Source organism: Lithobates pipiens, unplaced genomic scaffold (genome assembly GCF_037356315.1).
Source record: "Lithobates pipiens isolate NorthernLeopardFrog02 unplaced genomic scaffold, aLitPip1_a1.2 Scaffold_10, whole genome shotgun sequence".
Classification (NCBI taxonomy): Eukaryota; Metazoa; Chordata; class Amphibia; order Anura; family Ranidae; genus Lithobates; species Lithobates pipiens.
The window spans coordinates 184,512,722-184,529,616 of NW_027507686.1; the positions used below are offsets into that span (position 1 = coordinate 184,512,722).

General features: G+C 40.1%; 1 protein-coding gene across 1 annotated transcript in view; it reads right to left on the reverse strand.

Moving 5' to 3' along the window:
* Positions 1 to 525: 525 nt before the first annotated feature.
* The window catches only part of LOC143936182 (cathepsin D-like), a 35,607-nt gene continuing 19,237 nt past the window's right edge, over positions 526 to 16,895 (reverse strand). Inside the window, exons 6-9 of the mRNA XM_077460577.1 lie at positions 11,087 to 11,209; positions 8,349 to 8,493; positions 2,906 to 3,004; positions 526 to 2,766 (exon numbers count right to left, since the gene is read on the reverse strand). Of these exons, the coding sequence (XP_077316703.1) occupies positions 2,605 to 2,766; positions 2,906 to 3,004; positions 8,349 to 8,493; positions 11,087 to 11,209 (529 nt within the window). The 3' untranslated portion in view covers positions 526 to 2,604. The remainder of the gene's footprint in view (positions 2,767 to 2,905; positions 3,005 to 8,348; positions 8,494 to 11,086; positions 11,210 to 16,895) is intronic.

Below are 16,895 nucleotides of genomic sequence, written 5' to 3' on the forward strand. Positions count from 1 at the left end.
GCATGCAATAAAAAACGGACGTTCATTCGTCCGATAATCTCATCGTGTGTATGGGGCATTACACTTCCCCAATGCAAACACAGGGAGATTTACTAAAACTGGTGTACACAGAATCTGGTTCAGCTGTGCATAGTAACTAATCAGCTTCTAACTTTAGCTTGGCAATTAAACATTGACAATAAAACCTAGAGGCCAGGTTCACATATGTGCGGCTGCGGTTTCCAGCCTGGGGTCCGGTGCATTCCTGTTTCATGCTGGTTGAATGAAAAAAAAAAAAAAAAAAAAAATCAATCAATCTATAGACTGCATTAGAAGCCCACTGGATTTTTCTGGAAGATCCACTTATTTTTCTGTATTTGCAGGGTTTTTAAAAGGGATAAATAACATGAGAAAATGTGCATGTACTACATATGTGCGCAATCTTTTTTTTTGTACAGCCATTTGCACAGAAATCCAGATGGTTCAAAATCCATTTAACATAACAAATATACAGTCATTAATTAAAAAAAAAAAAAAAAAAAAACATTTTCTAAAGAAACTTTATTTCAAGTTTTGCAATTACACAAATTACAGTGTGAATCAGGTACTGACAATTTACTCGACTGATATTTAAACTTCAAGTTAAAGTTATTTCATGTTCATCAAAATAAAATTAAAGCCAGTGCATAACCCAAAAACCAGTAGGATTTGTTTTTTTTCAATTCAATACAAAAATAATTTTCCACAGACAGCTTTTAAAACTAACTCTGCAATCAGGAAACAAAATCGCACACCACAAATTGTATTGCTAGGCAGGAAGGGTATTAAGTGTGATCATTAAATAAAGCTGGGAAGGTTTTCCAGGACCATGGTAAAACATTTTTGAATTCAAAACTATAGAAAGCAGCCTACTATCAAGCAGCTCCTAGTGCTGCCCATTAGCTGCTGCCACTACGCGCCAGTCAGGGGTTATGTTATTCCTGCACTGTTCTCTAAGGCTTGGTTTCCACTAGTGCAACTTCTCAAGCAACTTGGGACAGCAAAGTTGCATGACAAGTCGTACCCCATGATTTCCAATGAGCGCCGTTCATATCTGTGCGACTTCAAAGTAGCCTCTGCATTACTTTGGTCCCACTTTGATGCGACTTGAGGTCCATAGACCTCAAGAATACACAGGCATTGCTTCAAGTCGCATCAAAATCGCTGCATAAAATCATGGCAAAATCACGCAACTTTTGGGTTGCAATAGTGGAAACCTAGCCTTAATGTGGTTGTAAACCTCTCATTGTGACCTTTACCTATAGGTAAACCTAGAATAAAGCTTACCTATAGGTAGTGGAAATATCTCCTAAACATACAGTGTTTAGAAGATATTTCCTGTACACTGCGCCGATGAGGTCAGCGGTGCATGCGCTGTAAAGAAACGGCCCTCCGTGCCATTTATTCACTCGCAAGTGCCATGACCACGAGTCCACGTCCCCCTGAAGGAAGGGTGAGGTGGAGACAGCGCGGGCTTAGTTTGCAGGTAAGTGACATAATGGGCTAGTATGTGATGCATACTAGCCCATTATGCTTTTACTTTGCAGGGGAACAAAGAGGAAGTAAAACCCAGCAGGGCTTACTTCCTCTTTTAATGTAAAATAAATGAAGACGCAAAAGGAATAGCAAGTTTTCACCATAATAGCCACATAAGGTGTGTGGAACAGAGAATTTGGTAGCAGAGATCTCAAAGCTCTTGTCCCCAAGAGTAAGAAGCCAGTGAATAATTTAACAATAGCAACAATCAAAGGCAGAGATATTACTATTGGGTGGACTATCCTTTTGAAAATAGTGCAGCTAACCCCAAAATTTCACATACACAAAAAAAAAGCAATAATTATATGAGATGACAATTAAAAAAGGAACCTGTCATGGGAAAGCTGCTTCTGCTGACATCTTTTGAAAATTCTATTTGCCTGGCTCTCCTGGTGATCCTCTTACTTCAAGTCACTGACCCAAAACATCTACACAAGTACTCATTGCGTTTTTATTACTTTTCTATTGGTATACTTGCTCTGGGTCAGCCATTCAAAGCACTGAAGTCAGTGGGTCAGTATAGGAGTAAGACAAATTTCATTTTCAGAAGGTGAGCAACACCAGCCACACCAGTTTTCTTACAGCAGGGTTACTTTAATGGAAACCTGTATCGGCAACAGTCAAGTTAAAGGATACGTTCATATTCAGGGTGTAACATGTTATGAATGGACTGGCCCCTGCTCTGATAGCTAGTGGGGGTTTTCTCCCCTCTACTAGCGGTCACAATTTAAAAAAAAAAAAAAAAAAACACACAGCCAGATTTTTTTTTACCTGCAAAAAAAAAAAAAAATGTGCATTTATTATTTTTTGTTAAAAGATGAACTTATCCTTTAAAAGGCGTGGCCAATTTAGGATATAACGGAAGATGGTTTTAGGGGGAATTTGCTGACACTGATGGAACCTCCTGTGTGCTAGTCACACACAGTGCTGAAGGAGAGGAAGACTAATCCAGTTTTTACATGGATAGGTGTGGAGTTGATAACACAGCAACATGCTCTGTACTGTCAGTAAGTGCAGGTAATGGAACGCTCCATTTATGTATTGCCTGAATTATTTAGATTTAGCAAATCCGACACGATCATTTTCTCTGTCAAATACAGTGTAATACTGGCCAATGAAAACATCTCCAATAATCCAGAGTGGTCCAGCCGGAGGAGGAATGTCAAGGCCCATGAATCCACTGATGCACATAGTACGGCCAAACTGAGTCACCTGAGAGAGAACACAGGATTACCATCAGGGGGGTCATAGGCAGAATACAGCTCCTAGAATGTGTTTTAATTGCAATAAATGCAAGGGTTGTATAAACACCAATCATATTCATAGCTATTCAACACTGCCAAATACTCACCTTCAGAACATATTGTTCTCCAGTCAGGCTGTAGTCCTTTCCTCCAAAATTGAATGTGATAACAGGCAGTGAGGGGATTTTGTCACAGATCACCATATACTGCAGAGAAGCACATGAACAGTTATATTAATACTTTAGTTTTATTAAGTCATAACATTCCTTTATGGGAATTAAACACAGATCCTTCCTATTTATTTTGACAAAAACATTCACAGTTTTAGCTATATTAAAATTTAATTTTGGTTAAAAATAAATTAAACTTTAAAAAGCCATCCTCTTCACCTTGGAGGACCCCTCAAAACTGGCACATGCGGCCCATGTTCCTCTAGTTTGCAAATGTCTTGTAGGCAACTGTATTCGCTGACACCTTCACTTTGCAATTTTTCTAAAGAAAAGACCTTTCCTTTAAAAGTGATTGCAAATGATCACCTTTTAAAACAACCTATTCAGTTTAAAAACAGAAATGAAAGGCAAAACATTTTTGTATACATATCACATTCCCTCCATTCTTAGCTGCATAAGAGCTGAGAGGAGAAGTAGCGGAACACTGAGCTTCCCAGTGAATGGCTGTGCCGTGAGGGCCTGCCAGGACAAGCATGATCATGATCACTGGAGCAGTGTTTCTCAACTCCAGACCTCAAGGCGCCCCAACAGATCAGGTTTTCAGGATTTGCCTCAGATGAAACAGCTGTGATAATTACTAAGGCAGTGAAACTGATCAAATCACCTATGCAAAATAATGGAAAGCCTGAAAACATGACCTGTTGGGGTGTCTTGAGGACTGGAGTTGAGAAACACTGAATTGGAGAAGAGCACACCGAGTTCCCAGCACAGCTAGAGAACTGACCAGTGTTCTCCTGCTTAGTGTGGTCAGTTTAAATAGGAAAGCAGAGAGAGACGGTCAGGAACAGCAAGGATTTCACATAAAGGGAGCAATACAAAGAGAAAATATCAGGAATATGAAGTGTTGGGGGTAACACACGCTTTAAGGATCAGAACTACATTTTTCAGTTAGTGGCAACATACATGGTTTGTTTTAGCACTAAACATTTTATATATTACAAAGGATCAAATCAATATGGGATAACCAGACAGACAGTAGAGTAAGAATTTTTGGAGGTATTTGATTTAAGCGAAATATGGGTCACTGCTGTAATGCAGTTTTTCAGCTGCTAGCTAGGGGGAAAAAAATACCCCATAATATGCAGGATTACACATTTTCTTTTAGAACTGAAGGCAAAGCATTTTCCCATTTTTCATAGAATAAGTGAGGGTAATAACCCATCAGGGTTTTTTTTTTATTTTTTATCTGTCCTGGTGACCATTACAAAAAGTCAAATAAGATCCCAAATGCTAAGTGGTCACCAGAACAAGGAATAGAGGGGATATTTTGCTACGAGGACACTAGTCTCACTTTGTATGATATTTCCTCTCACCTCCTGTTGTGCCTATAGATCTGGAAATCTCCTCAGACACCGGAAGTGAAGGGAAGTCTCCCCAATGGGACACAGATGGCATTTTTTTAGGAGCCGGTGAAGCTGGGTTCACACCTATGCAAATTGGATGCAAGTTTCCCCGCATCCCATTTGCATGACAGGAGATTGTGACCATCTAAGGAGCCGGTTCACATATCTTCGTTGTGGCTAATGAGTGTCTTTGACTCAGTTTCAGGGCCAAATTCAGGCAAAAATTTGGCCCCGATTCATCCCTGAAAGGGAGAACAGGGACGCACCGCAGCCCTGCTACGAGCCGCATCCATCAGAACCCAGCCTAAAGCATTACACACGCAATCAACAGATCACAGGTTCAATCTCAGGCTCCGGCAGAATGTCAGTGTAGCTGTCTACCCATACCTCGTATGGGCGGGCAGTTACGAAATGACAGGAAGTATCAATGAACTACTCCCCAGCACCCTGGTAGTTCATTGAGGACTACAAGCTATCAGCCGTCAAGGCTGCCAGTACTTGCAGTTCATTCACAGATCTCTTTGAATGATAGGTGCAGCTAGTGCCAAGCTCCACACGCCCGCATTCTTTTTGAACTGACAGTGGATGCAGGGAGTAGACCCCCGGCCCTCTGTCACAATTAGAAAAGGGATCTGGAAGAGGCTGCAGGAGCATGTTACATGTTTCATCCTAAAAAAGGGGTTGAACATGTAACACGTTCCCAAAAGGTGAACTTATCCTTTAACCACTTAAGGACCGCCTCATGTAAATATACGTCCTTTTTTTGAAGAGGGATATCTCGGTAATAGCAGCAGCCGCTGCCACAACCGAGGTATCGATCTTTACAGGAAGCGGTCCTGTGTACGATAACGGTGGTCTCCGCGGCGGGTTCGCCACGAGATCACCGTTTTCGGCGGCGGGAGAGATGCCACCCCCCCTTCCGCTGCTTACCGGAGCCGTCGGTAGCGGCGGAGGCGATCGGGTCCTGTCGATGGCCGGCTATGGAGACGAGTGAGGCTAAGATGGCCCCCACTCGTCTCTATACAATAGGAGGGCGGAAGCGACGTCAAAACGTCACTTTCGCCCATACCCCTTAAAAAAGGTATATTTTTTTCAATGTCATTTTTTTAAAATGACTTTTTTTTTTTTGCATTTAAGTCCAAATATGAGATCTGAGGACTTTTTGACCCCAGATCTCATATTTAAGAGGACCTGTCATGCTTTTTTTCTATTACAAGGGATGTTTACATTCCTTGTAATAGGAATAAAAGTGATCCATTAAAATAATTTTTTTTTTTAAAGTGTAAAAATAAATAAAATCAAGTAAAATAAATAAGAAAAAATAAATAAAAATATGAAATACATATGAAAACGGCAGACAAACCACACATGTGAGGTATTGCCGCGATCAGTAGAGCGAGAGAAATAATTCTAGCCCTAGACCTCCTCTGTAACGCAAAACATGCAACCTGTAGAATTTTTTAAATGTCGCATATGGAGATTTTTGAGGGTAAAAGTTTGACGCCATTCCACGAGCGGGCGCAATTTTGAAGAGTGACATGTTGGGTATCAATTTACTCGGCGTAACATTAGCTTTCACAATATAAAAAAAAATTGGGCTAATTTTACTGTTCTTATTTTTTTATTCAAAAAAGTGAATTTTTTCCACAAAAAGTGCGCTTGCAAGATCGCTGCGCAAATACGGTGTGAAAAAAGTATTGCAATGACCGCCATTTTATTCTCTAGGGTGTTAGAAAAAAAAACAAAATATAATGTTTGGGGCTTCCAAGTAATTTTCTAGCAAAAAAAAATGTTTTAAACATGTAAACGCCAAATCTGAAAAAGAGGCCTGGTCCTTAAGTGGTTAAAGAGCTTATCAATGGATGGGAGAGATCCATTTTATGGGTGCTGCAAGACAGAATGTAAGAGATACAAAAGGTTTTAAGACGACTCAGGGGATGTGTAATTTCCCAATCTTGGAGGAGCGTAGCAAGCATGTGGGAGTAGCCAGAAGTTCAGTCGGATAGGCAGAGCACAAGTTATTTTGGGGTTTTATAAGTAGGCTGATTATACATAACCTTCATTTGACTAGGAGCCAGTGCAGGGATGCAAGAATTGTGTTTGATCAGTGAGTAGCCTAGCAGCTGTGTTGTGTACCAGGCTCAAAGTGATGTAGTTCTCTCAGGGAGACCACAGTAGAAGGCACTGTAATAACCTAACATCGCAGTTAGAATAGCATGCATTCATTTTGGCATAGCCTCTGCTGGAATCAGATTTTTGATCAATTTGACATTCCTGTTGGATAGTGGAAGGAGGACTTGATGGCTGCTGATATCTGTTGCTAAATTGATAGGTCAGTGTCCAGGATAACACTCAGAGTGAGCAGATGGTCTCAGAACATAAGATTTTTATTTCCAAGGTATGTTAGCTGACACTTTGTGTTCGCCTTTAACATCCAACAGAGATGGTGAATATCCCCATTGGGACACAGACAAAAAACAAAACAAAAAAAAAAACCACAAACAGACACGTGTTCTAATCCCTCTCCACTATCTAAAAAATTAAAATGGTTTTGCCTTCATTTATAGTTTAACATTAAATTTCAGCTTAGATGTGGTGGCTGCATTTGTTTTCTTTAAGGTTTGGCTTATTTTCAAGTGATCAAGTCAGAAGGTCTGTTTTTCAACAGAATAAGCTGTCTTACAGATGTAATAGGTAGAGGGTTGAGACAAACCATTTAACACCGTTAGGGTTGCTTACAATGATCAGCTTTTATTTATTCATGTAAAACGCTCATCTCAAAAGGACCAAAACTGTTTGCTGTAATGGCTTAAAGTGGAGGTAAACCTATCGATTTCCATTTTAAAAAACAGTTACATCTCCAGCATGCCAGGAAGGGTATCTGCCACATTGCTTGTGCTTTAAACCAAACCATCAAATGGCTGGTGTCATAACTGATCACATGTGCAGCACCATAGCAGTTGAAGATCAAACAGAGACCAATATGGCAGCTTCCCTGGCTGAAGAGGATAGGAGGGTTTTCTTCCACTTGGAAAAAAAAAAAAAAAAAAAAAAAGTGGCAGCTGAAGTTCGGCTTCAATTCTTGGTGTATTAAAATGTGCTAGAATATATAAAACACCAGCCTCCTTAAAACGGGAGTCCACCGGGACTCCGCGTTTTTTTTTTTTTAAGTCAGCAGCTACAAATACTGCAGCTGCTGACTTTTAAAATAGTGACACTTACCTGTCCAGCGCGCCCGCGATGTCGGCACCCGAAGCCGATCTCTCGATCGTCTCTCGGGTGCTGCCGCCGCCATCTTGGGTATGGGAATCAGGAAGTGGAGCCTTTCGGCTTCATTTCCCGGTTCCCTACTGCGCATGCGCGAGTCACGCTGTGCAATAAGGACGGTCCCCGCTGCCTCTGGGATCTGTGTGTTTCCCAGCAGGCAGCGGGGCACTTGCGGAAAGGGGCAGGCACTTGCGGAAAGGGGCGTAATCTACGCCCCTTTCCGCAGAGAGCTATCCCGGAAGTGGGTGCAGATACCTGTACTGTACAGGTATCTGCACCCCCCCCCCTGAAAGGTGCCAATTGTGGCGCCGGAGGGGGGGAGGGTTCCGATGAGTGGAAGGTCCACTTTAGGGTGGACCTCCGCTTTATAAAAAATAAAAATAAAAAAAAAATAAAAAAAAAAGGTGCCCCTGTGCTCCGTCATCCAGAGCACTCCAGGTGGTGTGTAACTGGCCAGATCCCCAGGTGAAAACAGAGGGGAAAAAGGGAAAAAATGATTATAGATTTATTGTTATTTATATATTTATTTCATTTTTGGGTTTAATACCACTTTATAAAGAACACATTTATTAGTTTGAGTGCAGTGCTCTCCTGGTTTCTATGGTTCTGGAAGATACAATCTCCAGTGAAAATTGGTACATAATGCTCTACAGTCCACCAACAATGTGACACTTTATAACTTGCACACCCATTGACAGACAAGCACTCACCTCTCCATGAATCAGGGGCAGAGCTCCAATAGCTTTTTGCAGTGCATTGATTTCTTCTGTTGGGCCAATGATCAGTGAAGTCCCAGTGTCCACAATTGCTTCACAGCCACCTTTACACAGACTGAGCTGATCTCCGACCCCTACACTACAAGGGGGAGAGAAACATTATTACTCGGGCAGTCTCTAACTGCATTACAGCTGAACTGGGCCATTTTGAAAGACAAGTTCAAAGCAATCATGCAAGCACTGGACAGACAGACAATGGCCTGCTGGCTCCATACCAGGGATGAGTCTTATTGTAGTTCTCTCCAGTTACAAGAGCGACATTTTCTATGGACCCTACATTTCAATTCTAAGGCAGTGGACCAGCGTTCATAGGAAACCCGTCATGATGGAAATTAGAGCTGCAGAATTAATCAGCAAGAATCGTTATTGCGATTTTTTTCCCCATTGCAATTTTGACAAAGGGTTTCCAGATCTTCCTGATCTTTGGTATGCAGAGAATTTCCTCTCTGCTCCCAGCCCTCAAAAGTCAAAGTCTGGGAAGTCTGCCAAGTTTTAAAACATTCTATCAGTGGAATATTAAGTCTAAACAGTGTATCAATTTGTCTTTTACATCAAAGAAATGGACTTCTGTATGTAAATTAGGAACATTTAACCACTAAACCTTTTTCTGACAGTTGTTTTCAAGTTAAAAAATTTTTTTGCTAGAAATTGCTAGCCATTACATAGAACCCCCAACATATACATAAATTTTAGTAGGTTGGTGGTTGTTGTATTATGTCACACTGTATTTGTATAGCGGTCTTTCAAATGCAATTTTTTGGGGGGGGGAAAAAAAATAATAAAAAAAATAAAAATAAAAAAAACAGTAAAGTTAGCCCATTTTTTTTTTTTGTATAATGTGAGATTTTGCGCCACGTGAATCTTTTTTTCCCTCAGCAAAAAAAAAAAAAAATAGCGATTCTCATTTTGCCCAGAATCATGCAGCACTAAATATTATAGCATTGATAGAGTCATGTGGGTAGATTTACTAAAGCTGGTGCACTCAAAATCTGGTGAAGCTGTACATGGTAGCCAATCAGCTTCTAACTACAGCTTGTCCAATTAAGCTGTGGCAATACATCTTGTAAGCCGATTGGTTTCTATGCAGAAGTGAGCCTGATTTTGCACTTTTGCACTTTCCAGCTTTAGTAAATAAACCTTAGACTCCCATCAGGAAATCTTACTTCTCTTGCTGCATTTGTGTTACAGGTCAGCAACTCAAAATTATTAAAGCTGCAGCCAGGCAGCTAACATTATCAGAATGAGCTTAGAAAAGGCATTTGACATACTTTTAAGGGGGAAAAAAATCTAAATAAAAAATCAAGCACACACACCGCGCAGTTTTGTTTTCTGTTACAATTCATGTTCAAAACGGAAGAGATGAGTGGTTCAAATGTAGTCCCATAGGCAATTTGCCTGGAATCCAAATCTGAATCATATCGCAGTGTTCAGAAAACGTACAGGAATTTTTACCACATATGTGAACCTGCTCAATAGAAAGCCGGTTTGGTTCACGTCATGCGAATCAGATGTGGTTCAAAATGCACCCAATTCACATACAGTATCTCACAAAAGTGAGTACTCCCTTCACAGTTCTGTAAATATTATACCTTTTCAAGTGACAACACTGAAGAAATGACACTTTGCTACAATGTAAAGTAGTGAGTGTACAGCTTGTATATCAGTGTAAATTTGCTGCCCCCTCAAAATAACGCAACACACAGCCATTAATGTCTAAACCACTGGCAACAAAAGTGAGTACACCCCTAAGTGAAAATGTCCAAATTGGTCTCAATTAGCCATTTTCCATATATGTATATATATATATATATATATATATATATATATATATATATATATATATATATGTATGTGTATATGTATATATATATATATATATATATATATATATATATATATATATATATATATATATGTGTGTGTATATATGTATATGTATATGTATATATATATATATATATATATATATATATATATATATATATATATATATATATAAATAAATAAATAAATAAATAAATAAATAAAGGGAGGGGGGGGGGGGGGTCTTCGCTGACCCACTAGGGATGCCCACCCGTGCCCATTAGAGATGCCATTCGGTGCCCATCAGTAACGTCTGTCAGCGACTCCTATAATTTCCCATCAGTGCAGCCTGTCAGTGCTGTATATTAGGGCCTTATCAGTGCCTGTCAGTGAAGGAGAAAAATGTACTTACACAATTTTACAACAGAAACAAAAATAAAAAAAACCTCCCCCCAAATATGTATTTTTTTTTTAATTTAACAAAAAATAAAAAACCCAGTGGTGATCAAACACCACCAAAAGAGAATACATCAAAAAGATACTGGGACGATGCTTGTGGCTGCAAGCATCATCCCAGTATAACAGATGAAAATCAAGGACATCCACCCGTTGGAAAGTGGTTAAGATGCATCGCTTGCCTTGGTAATAAAGCAGACTTTTAAAAATGTAATCTGTATCCTCCCCATACTATACTGATACTTGTTCATGTGTCAGTTAAGATCACACTGGTGATCGTTTGAAGAACAAAAAAAAAAAAAAACCCCACACAAACATCACATACATTCTCTCATTATCAGGTAACTTCACATCAACTAGCACACAGCCCACCAATAGGAAGACAGCTCAAATAAATTCTTGCTTTTACTCACTTGTTCATACGAATCTGCCAGTATGCCTTGCGGGTCACATTCATGTAACTGAAATCTCCAGTGTAAAACTTAGGGTCAGTGCCTCCAAGCAGCAGTTCTCCACCTGGTGGAGAATCTGGATTTCTAAAGAAAAGGATCATTGGAGAAATATTAGAAACCATTGTCATTTGCATAAAATATCTTGTTACACCTACTAAAAGGTTTTATATTTGCAAACTGTAAGTGCATCTGACTTAGCAGTACAGAATAAAATCAACAGACAGGGGTTGACAAATTTGCTTGGAATCTAGGAGCCAGCTAAAAAAGTTAGGAGCCAGGTCCGTGACGGCGATCGGGACCTGTCCCTGGCCTGACATGGAGACGAGTGAGGGGGAAGATAGCCCCAAGCCCCTCACCTGTCTTCAAGTCATTGCCCATAGCTCTTAGAGGGACATTTTATTTATTTTTTTCAAATGACAAATTTTTTTTAAATTGCATTTTAGTGTAAATATGAGATGTGAGGTCTCTCTGACCCCAGATCTCATATACAAGAGGACCTGTCATGCTTTTTTCTATTACAAGGGATTTTTACATTCCTTGTAATAGGAATAAAAGTGACACATTTTTTTTTTTTTTTTTTTTTTTAAAGAACAGTGAAAAAAATAAAAATAAAAGTTAAAATAAAAAAAAAAAAAAAAATTTTAAACGTGCCCTGTCCCGCCAAGCTTGCGTGCAGAAGCGAACGCATATATGAAAGCGGTGTTCAAATCACACATGTGAGGTATCGCTGCGATCGGTAGAGTGAGAGCAATAATTCTAGCCCCAGACCTCCTCTGTAACTTAAAAAGTGCAACCTACTTCTCCTTTTGTTAAAAGAAAAATTTCTTCTCAATAAAAACCAATTTAAAAAAAAAAAAAAAGAAAGTGCAACCTGTAGAATTTTTTAAATGTCGCCTATGGAGATTTTAAAGGGTAAAAGTTTGTCGCCATTCCATGAGCGGGCGCAATTTTGAAGCATGACATGTTTGGTATCGATTTACTCGACGCAACATTATCTTTCACAATATTAAAAAAAATTGGGCTAACTTTACTGTTGTCTTATTTTTTTTTTTTTTATTAAATACATTTTCCCCAAAAAAGTGCGCTTGTAAGTCCGCTGTGCAAATACGGTGTGACAGACAGTATTGCAACGACCACCATTTTATTCTTTAGGGTGTTAGAATAAAATATATATATAATTTTTAGGGGTTCTGAGTAAAGGGAAGGAAGATAGGCTGGCAGGCAGGGAAAATTAGCATTGCACCCATTAGCATTGCTGGTTGTAATTCCAACGGCCACCACAAGAGGGCGCCAGATTCCAGAAGGAACCATAGGATCGTAGAAGGCCTCAAAGCCGGGGGCTAAATTACCGGCCGGCGGCGGCGCGGCCCGACGCGATCGCGCCGGGGGGGTCCGCGGAGACAGCATACCCCCAGCTGTGCTGCCCCAGGCGCCAGTTCGCTAATTATAGTCGCAAATGCGACCTGGCGCCCGGGTTTTGTCGAGCCCTGTCAACAGATATTATAGGATTTGCAGATGTTCACATCCCTCCACTCACTGACACCTACAGAAATGTCTGAAGCTTCATTTGTGATAGTGGTCTTGAGACCCCCCATACAGAAATGAGAAAAGGAGTGGGTCTCGTGCCTATAACTACCTCATGCTTATTAATTGTCGCCTCAAAGAGACAAGGTGCTGATATTCCGTGGCAATTCCACCCATAGCAAGCTGATCCTCAGCCATGGCAAACTGTCAGTAGCCTCCCTGGCGGTATGATTATGTCAGATTTTTGCATCTCAAAGCGGTACAATTATTTTGCATAGAAATTTGGCATTTTATATTGTAGGCCTAAAATTCTTAGAAATAACACACTTAAATCTGTCCAAACAAGAGTCTAGTAGACATCCCGGGTATGATAAAGTTTGAAACACAAAATCATAAAAATGTATATTATATATATATATATATATATATATATATATATATATATATATATATATATATATATATATATATATATATATATATATATATATATATATATATAAAATGTATTTCCCCACGACTCACTATCACTCACTTCAAGTGTTCCAATTTACTATCGCTGTTTTCTAGCTGGTCCAAAACCACTTTTAACATAAAGAGACACTTTTTGATTGCTATGGACAATCTCCAGTTTCCAGGCAGAAATAACAGTATATATATTTGGTCAAAGCACTAAAGGGATGTGAAATAAGCTTCAGAAGGAGAACAGAGCTCGCAGACACCACGGGGGGACATTGCAGGATCCTGGTGACAAGGCAAGTATACCGCACCAGGATACTGCAATGCAATCCCGAGTGTGGCTCGGGGTTACTGCTAATGGTACTGAAATTTAACCCCCCCAAGCCACACTCGGAAAAACCGCCAGGGAGGTTATAACCATAAAAACAAAAAAGGAGTGCCAAGCCAAAACAATAGAATTGAACAAGCTTTAATCATTCTAAAAGTAGTACTACACTGCAGTGCCATTTAATTCATTTTTAATATTCAAAGCAAACTCATCCATTCATTTTGCTGAGAAGTCACTTAAAAACCAAAACACACACACAGGGGAAGCACATCGGCCAAGTGGTTAGCACTTCCACCTAGCAGCACTAGAGTCACCGCTTCGAATCTCAGTAATGGTACTACCTGCCTGGAATTTGCATGTTCACCCTGTGCCTGCACGGGTTTCCTCCCACACTCCAAAGACATGCTGGTAAGTAAATTGGGTCCTGTCTAAATTGGCCCTTGTATGTGTATGTATGAATGTGAGTTAGGGACTTTAGAATGTAAGCTTCTTGAGGGCAGGGACTGATGTGAATGTACAATATATATGTAAAGCGCTGCATAAAATGGATGGTGCAATATAAAGTATCTGTAAATAAGCCCTCAATTTTTCACTCACCTACTTACTCATTTTGCAAGTGGAAAAATAATGGCTGGCAAGCATGGGCTGTGGCGAGTGCCGCTGGCAGGTGGGGTTGAAAGGGAGCCGTACTCCCATCGAGGGAAGGGGGAAGAAAGAGATATCACATCCTGGCATTGGACGGATGTTCTGTCTATCAAAGTATCCGGGCCAGGAGGTGGGGCTGTATGTATGCAACAGCGAGAGTGGGGAAAACTCGGCAATTCAAATGAAAGCTGTTACAGTGATGTTCCCTGCTGGCAATCCTTTCTCTCCTCTCTTCCCCTGCACAGGTGAGGCTGCACTGATAAAAGTTAATATTTATTTTATAACTTAATTCAGCATAAAACATTTAAATGTACTTTTATGAGATAATTTATGAGGGCATGTTTAGGGGTGGGGCAAATGGTGGCGAGTAACCTCTAAGGCCTGGCTAGTAGCTCAGGACTTGAAAATTTTGAGCCCTGTAATAATCAGAATAATAATTTACACCTGTGGCCATCCTGTGTAAGGGCAAACGATTCATGTAGCATTTCATGCTCGGAACCCATCTGCCCTTAGCTCATGCATGCACGCAGGAGGTTGTGCTTAGCTGAGAAAACCCCTGGGATGTAGAAGATCATTGTCCAGACTTGAAAACCAGGATGTAACATTAGAAATGTAAAAGAAAAGTTCAACACAAGTAAATATGATACACTTTCCAACTTACTAATGCTAGCATCACGAGGATTAAAAATAGGGTTGATCGAGAGGGTGAAAGTTACACTTTAAAGGGTTACTAAACCTACAACAGTCAAATCAGTTTGTATATGCAGCATAGCATGCTTGTTATACACACTGTGGAACTTAAGAGGTCAATCCTCTGCATTGTGTAAAAAGGCCGTTTTATCCTGTATGCATAGATCCTCCCCTCCTGCAATTTCTAGCTTGGGAAGGCCAGCTAACACACAGGAATTAGCCAACCTGCACATGTGCACTTGTGTCTTATGCTGGAGAGCACACAGTTACATGTTCTCAGAGATAGCCAGGTCACATGATTTTGGGATCGCACATGTGGGCATGTATACAGGCTGCTGGGAAAATCTCCACTCACCCGAACTCTCAGCACTGGAGAAACTGCAGTTTATCATCTAATCGAGGTGTACAGATCAGAGATAAAGGTATCTCATGGCAAGATTTTAATGTAAAAAGATTTATAAACTGTGTGCACTGTGTGGTGGGAGGGGGGTTGGGGGGGACAGATTAACTATTTTCCTATTTACTGGGTTTAGTAACACTTTAAGTAAGACAGTCAATGACCCAAAACAGACCTCCATCAGGGCTCAATACATTTTAAATCAGATTTAGAGTAAAATTGGATGATCAGATAGACCTGTAGTTTGCTGGTATATGGCAAGAGCAACTGTGCAGTGTATGTTGATGCTGCAAACTTGTGACAGTTTGAGTATGTTGGGAGATCACAACTTACACTTTTGAGCCAACATACTCAAACTGTCAGGTTTACAGACTCAACATACACTGTCAAGTTATTACAGCCTCTTGTAGAGAAATTCCCATGCACAATAGCAGTGTAGAAAGTGAGGAGAAACAAACAAAAGCACATTTTTTGTAGTTGTGAGGAATGTGTATCTTTCGATAATGGTTTTAGTGCCAGCAGTGCCTTCCTGCTGCTGACAGAAGTGAATCCTCTACTTCTTGTATGTATGTCACATAGAAAGGAAGTCAAGGAAAATCTTCCCAATTGGGTCACAGAAAATAAATAAATAAATCTGTCAAAAAAGGAAATGGTTTCCTAATCTATCTAAAACTATTAGAAAAAAACATTTTGGATGCGCATAGGCAACGCCAAAACAATAGAGAGGTTTTCACTACTATAAAAAAAAAAAAAAAAAAAACACAAAAAACATACAATGGAATGAGAATTCTATAATTGTGGACCTACTGTACATATGAATGGCCATCAAGAAAAAAATAAATAAATAAAAAGTTCTAACCTGCTCGAAAATTTCAAGATGCACCATACTCTAAACAGACTGAAAACTGATCTTGAAAATGGTTACTTCATTTGATTATACAGGATTTATATAGCGCCAACAGTTTACGCAACGCTTTACAGTATGAAATGGCGACAGTACAATTACAATACAATACAAGAGGGTTAAGAGGGCCCTGCAATAGTTAGGACCAGGGAGTGGGTAAATCACTGACAATATTCTCGATGCCCTCTCTCCAAGCTCCACATCATTTACTGCTTTTTTGTTTAAACAGCTAATCTGATGTAAAAATTTGGTTTTAAGTTACTTGTGAAGCCATTAAGATCACTCAAACTCCATTTTATTGCTGGGAGAAATGGAAGGGTCCTGTTCAGTGCCACATGTCATGTTTGCCATAGCTCCATGCATCACACGGGCCAAAATAGAACAGCTTGTCAGATACCTTTGAAAAGGATTCATGACTTCTTTTCTGCATTTCTGATAAAAGCAAGTGGAAGCTCTAGTAAGGCAAGGTATTACCAATGTAATAAAATAATTACTCTGCCTGGAGTTCGGCATTAAAGGGGTTGTAAACCTTCGTGTTTTTTCACCTTAATGAATCCTATGCATTAAGGTGAAAAAACACCTGGCAGTCACTGGCCCCCAAGCACCCATTTTACTGAGCCCTGGAACTTGACCCGGTGGGGACCGCTGCCTCTCTGCAGGGGATTCTCAGCTCGATTGGATAGATTGATAGCAGTGCAGTCATTGGCTCCCGCTGATGTCAATAAAATCCAATGACGCGGGGGGGGGGGGGGGGGGGGGGGGGGGGAATACGGCATCTATGTCATACATTCGGCAGCTATGGATGGTGAATGCTAGACTTGGG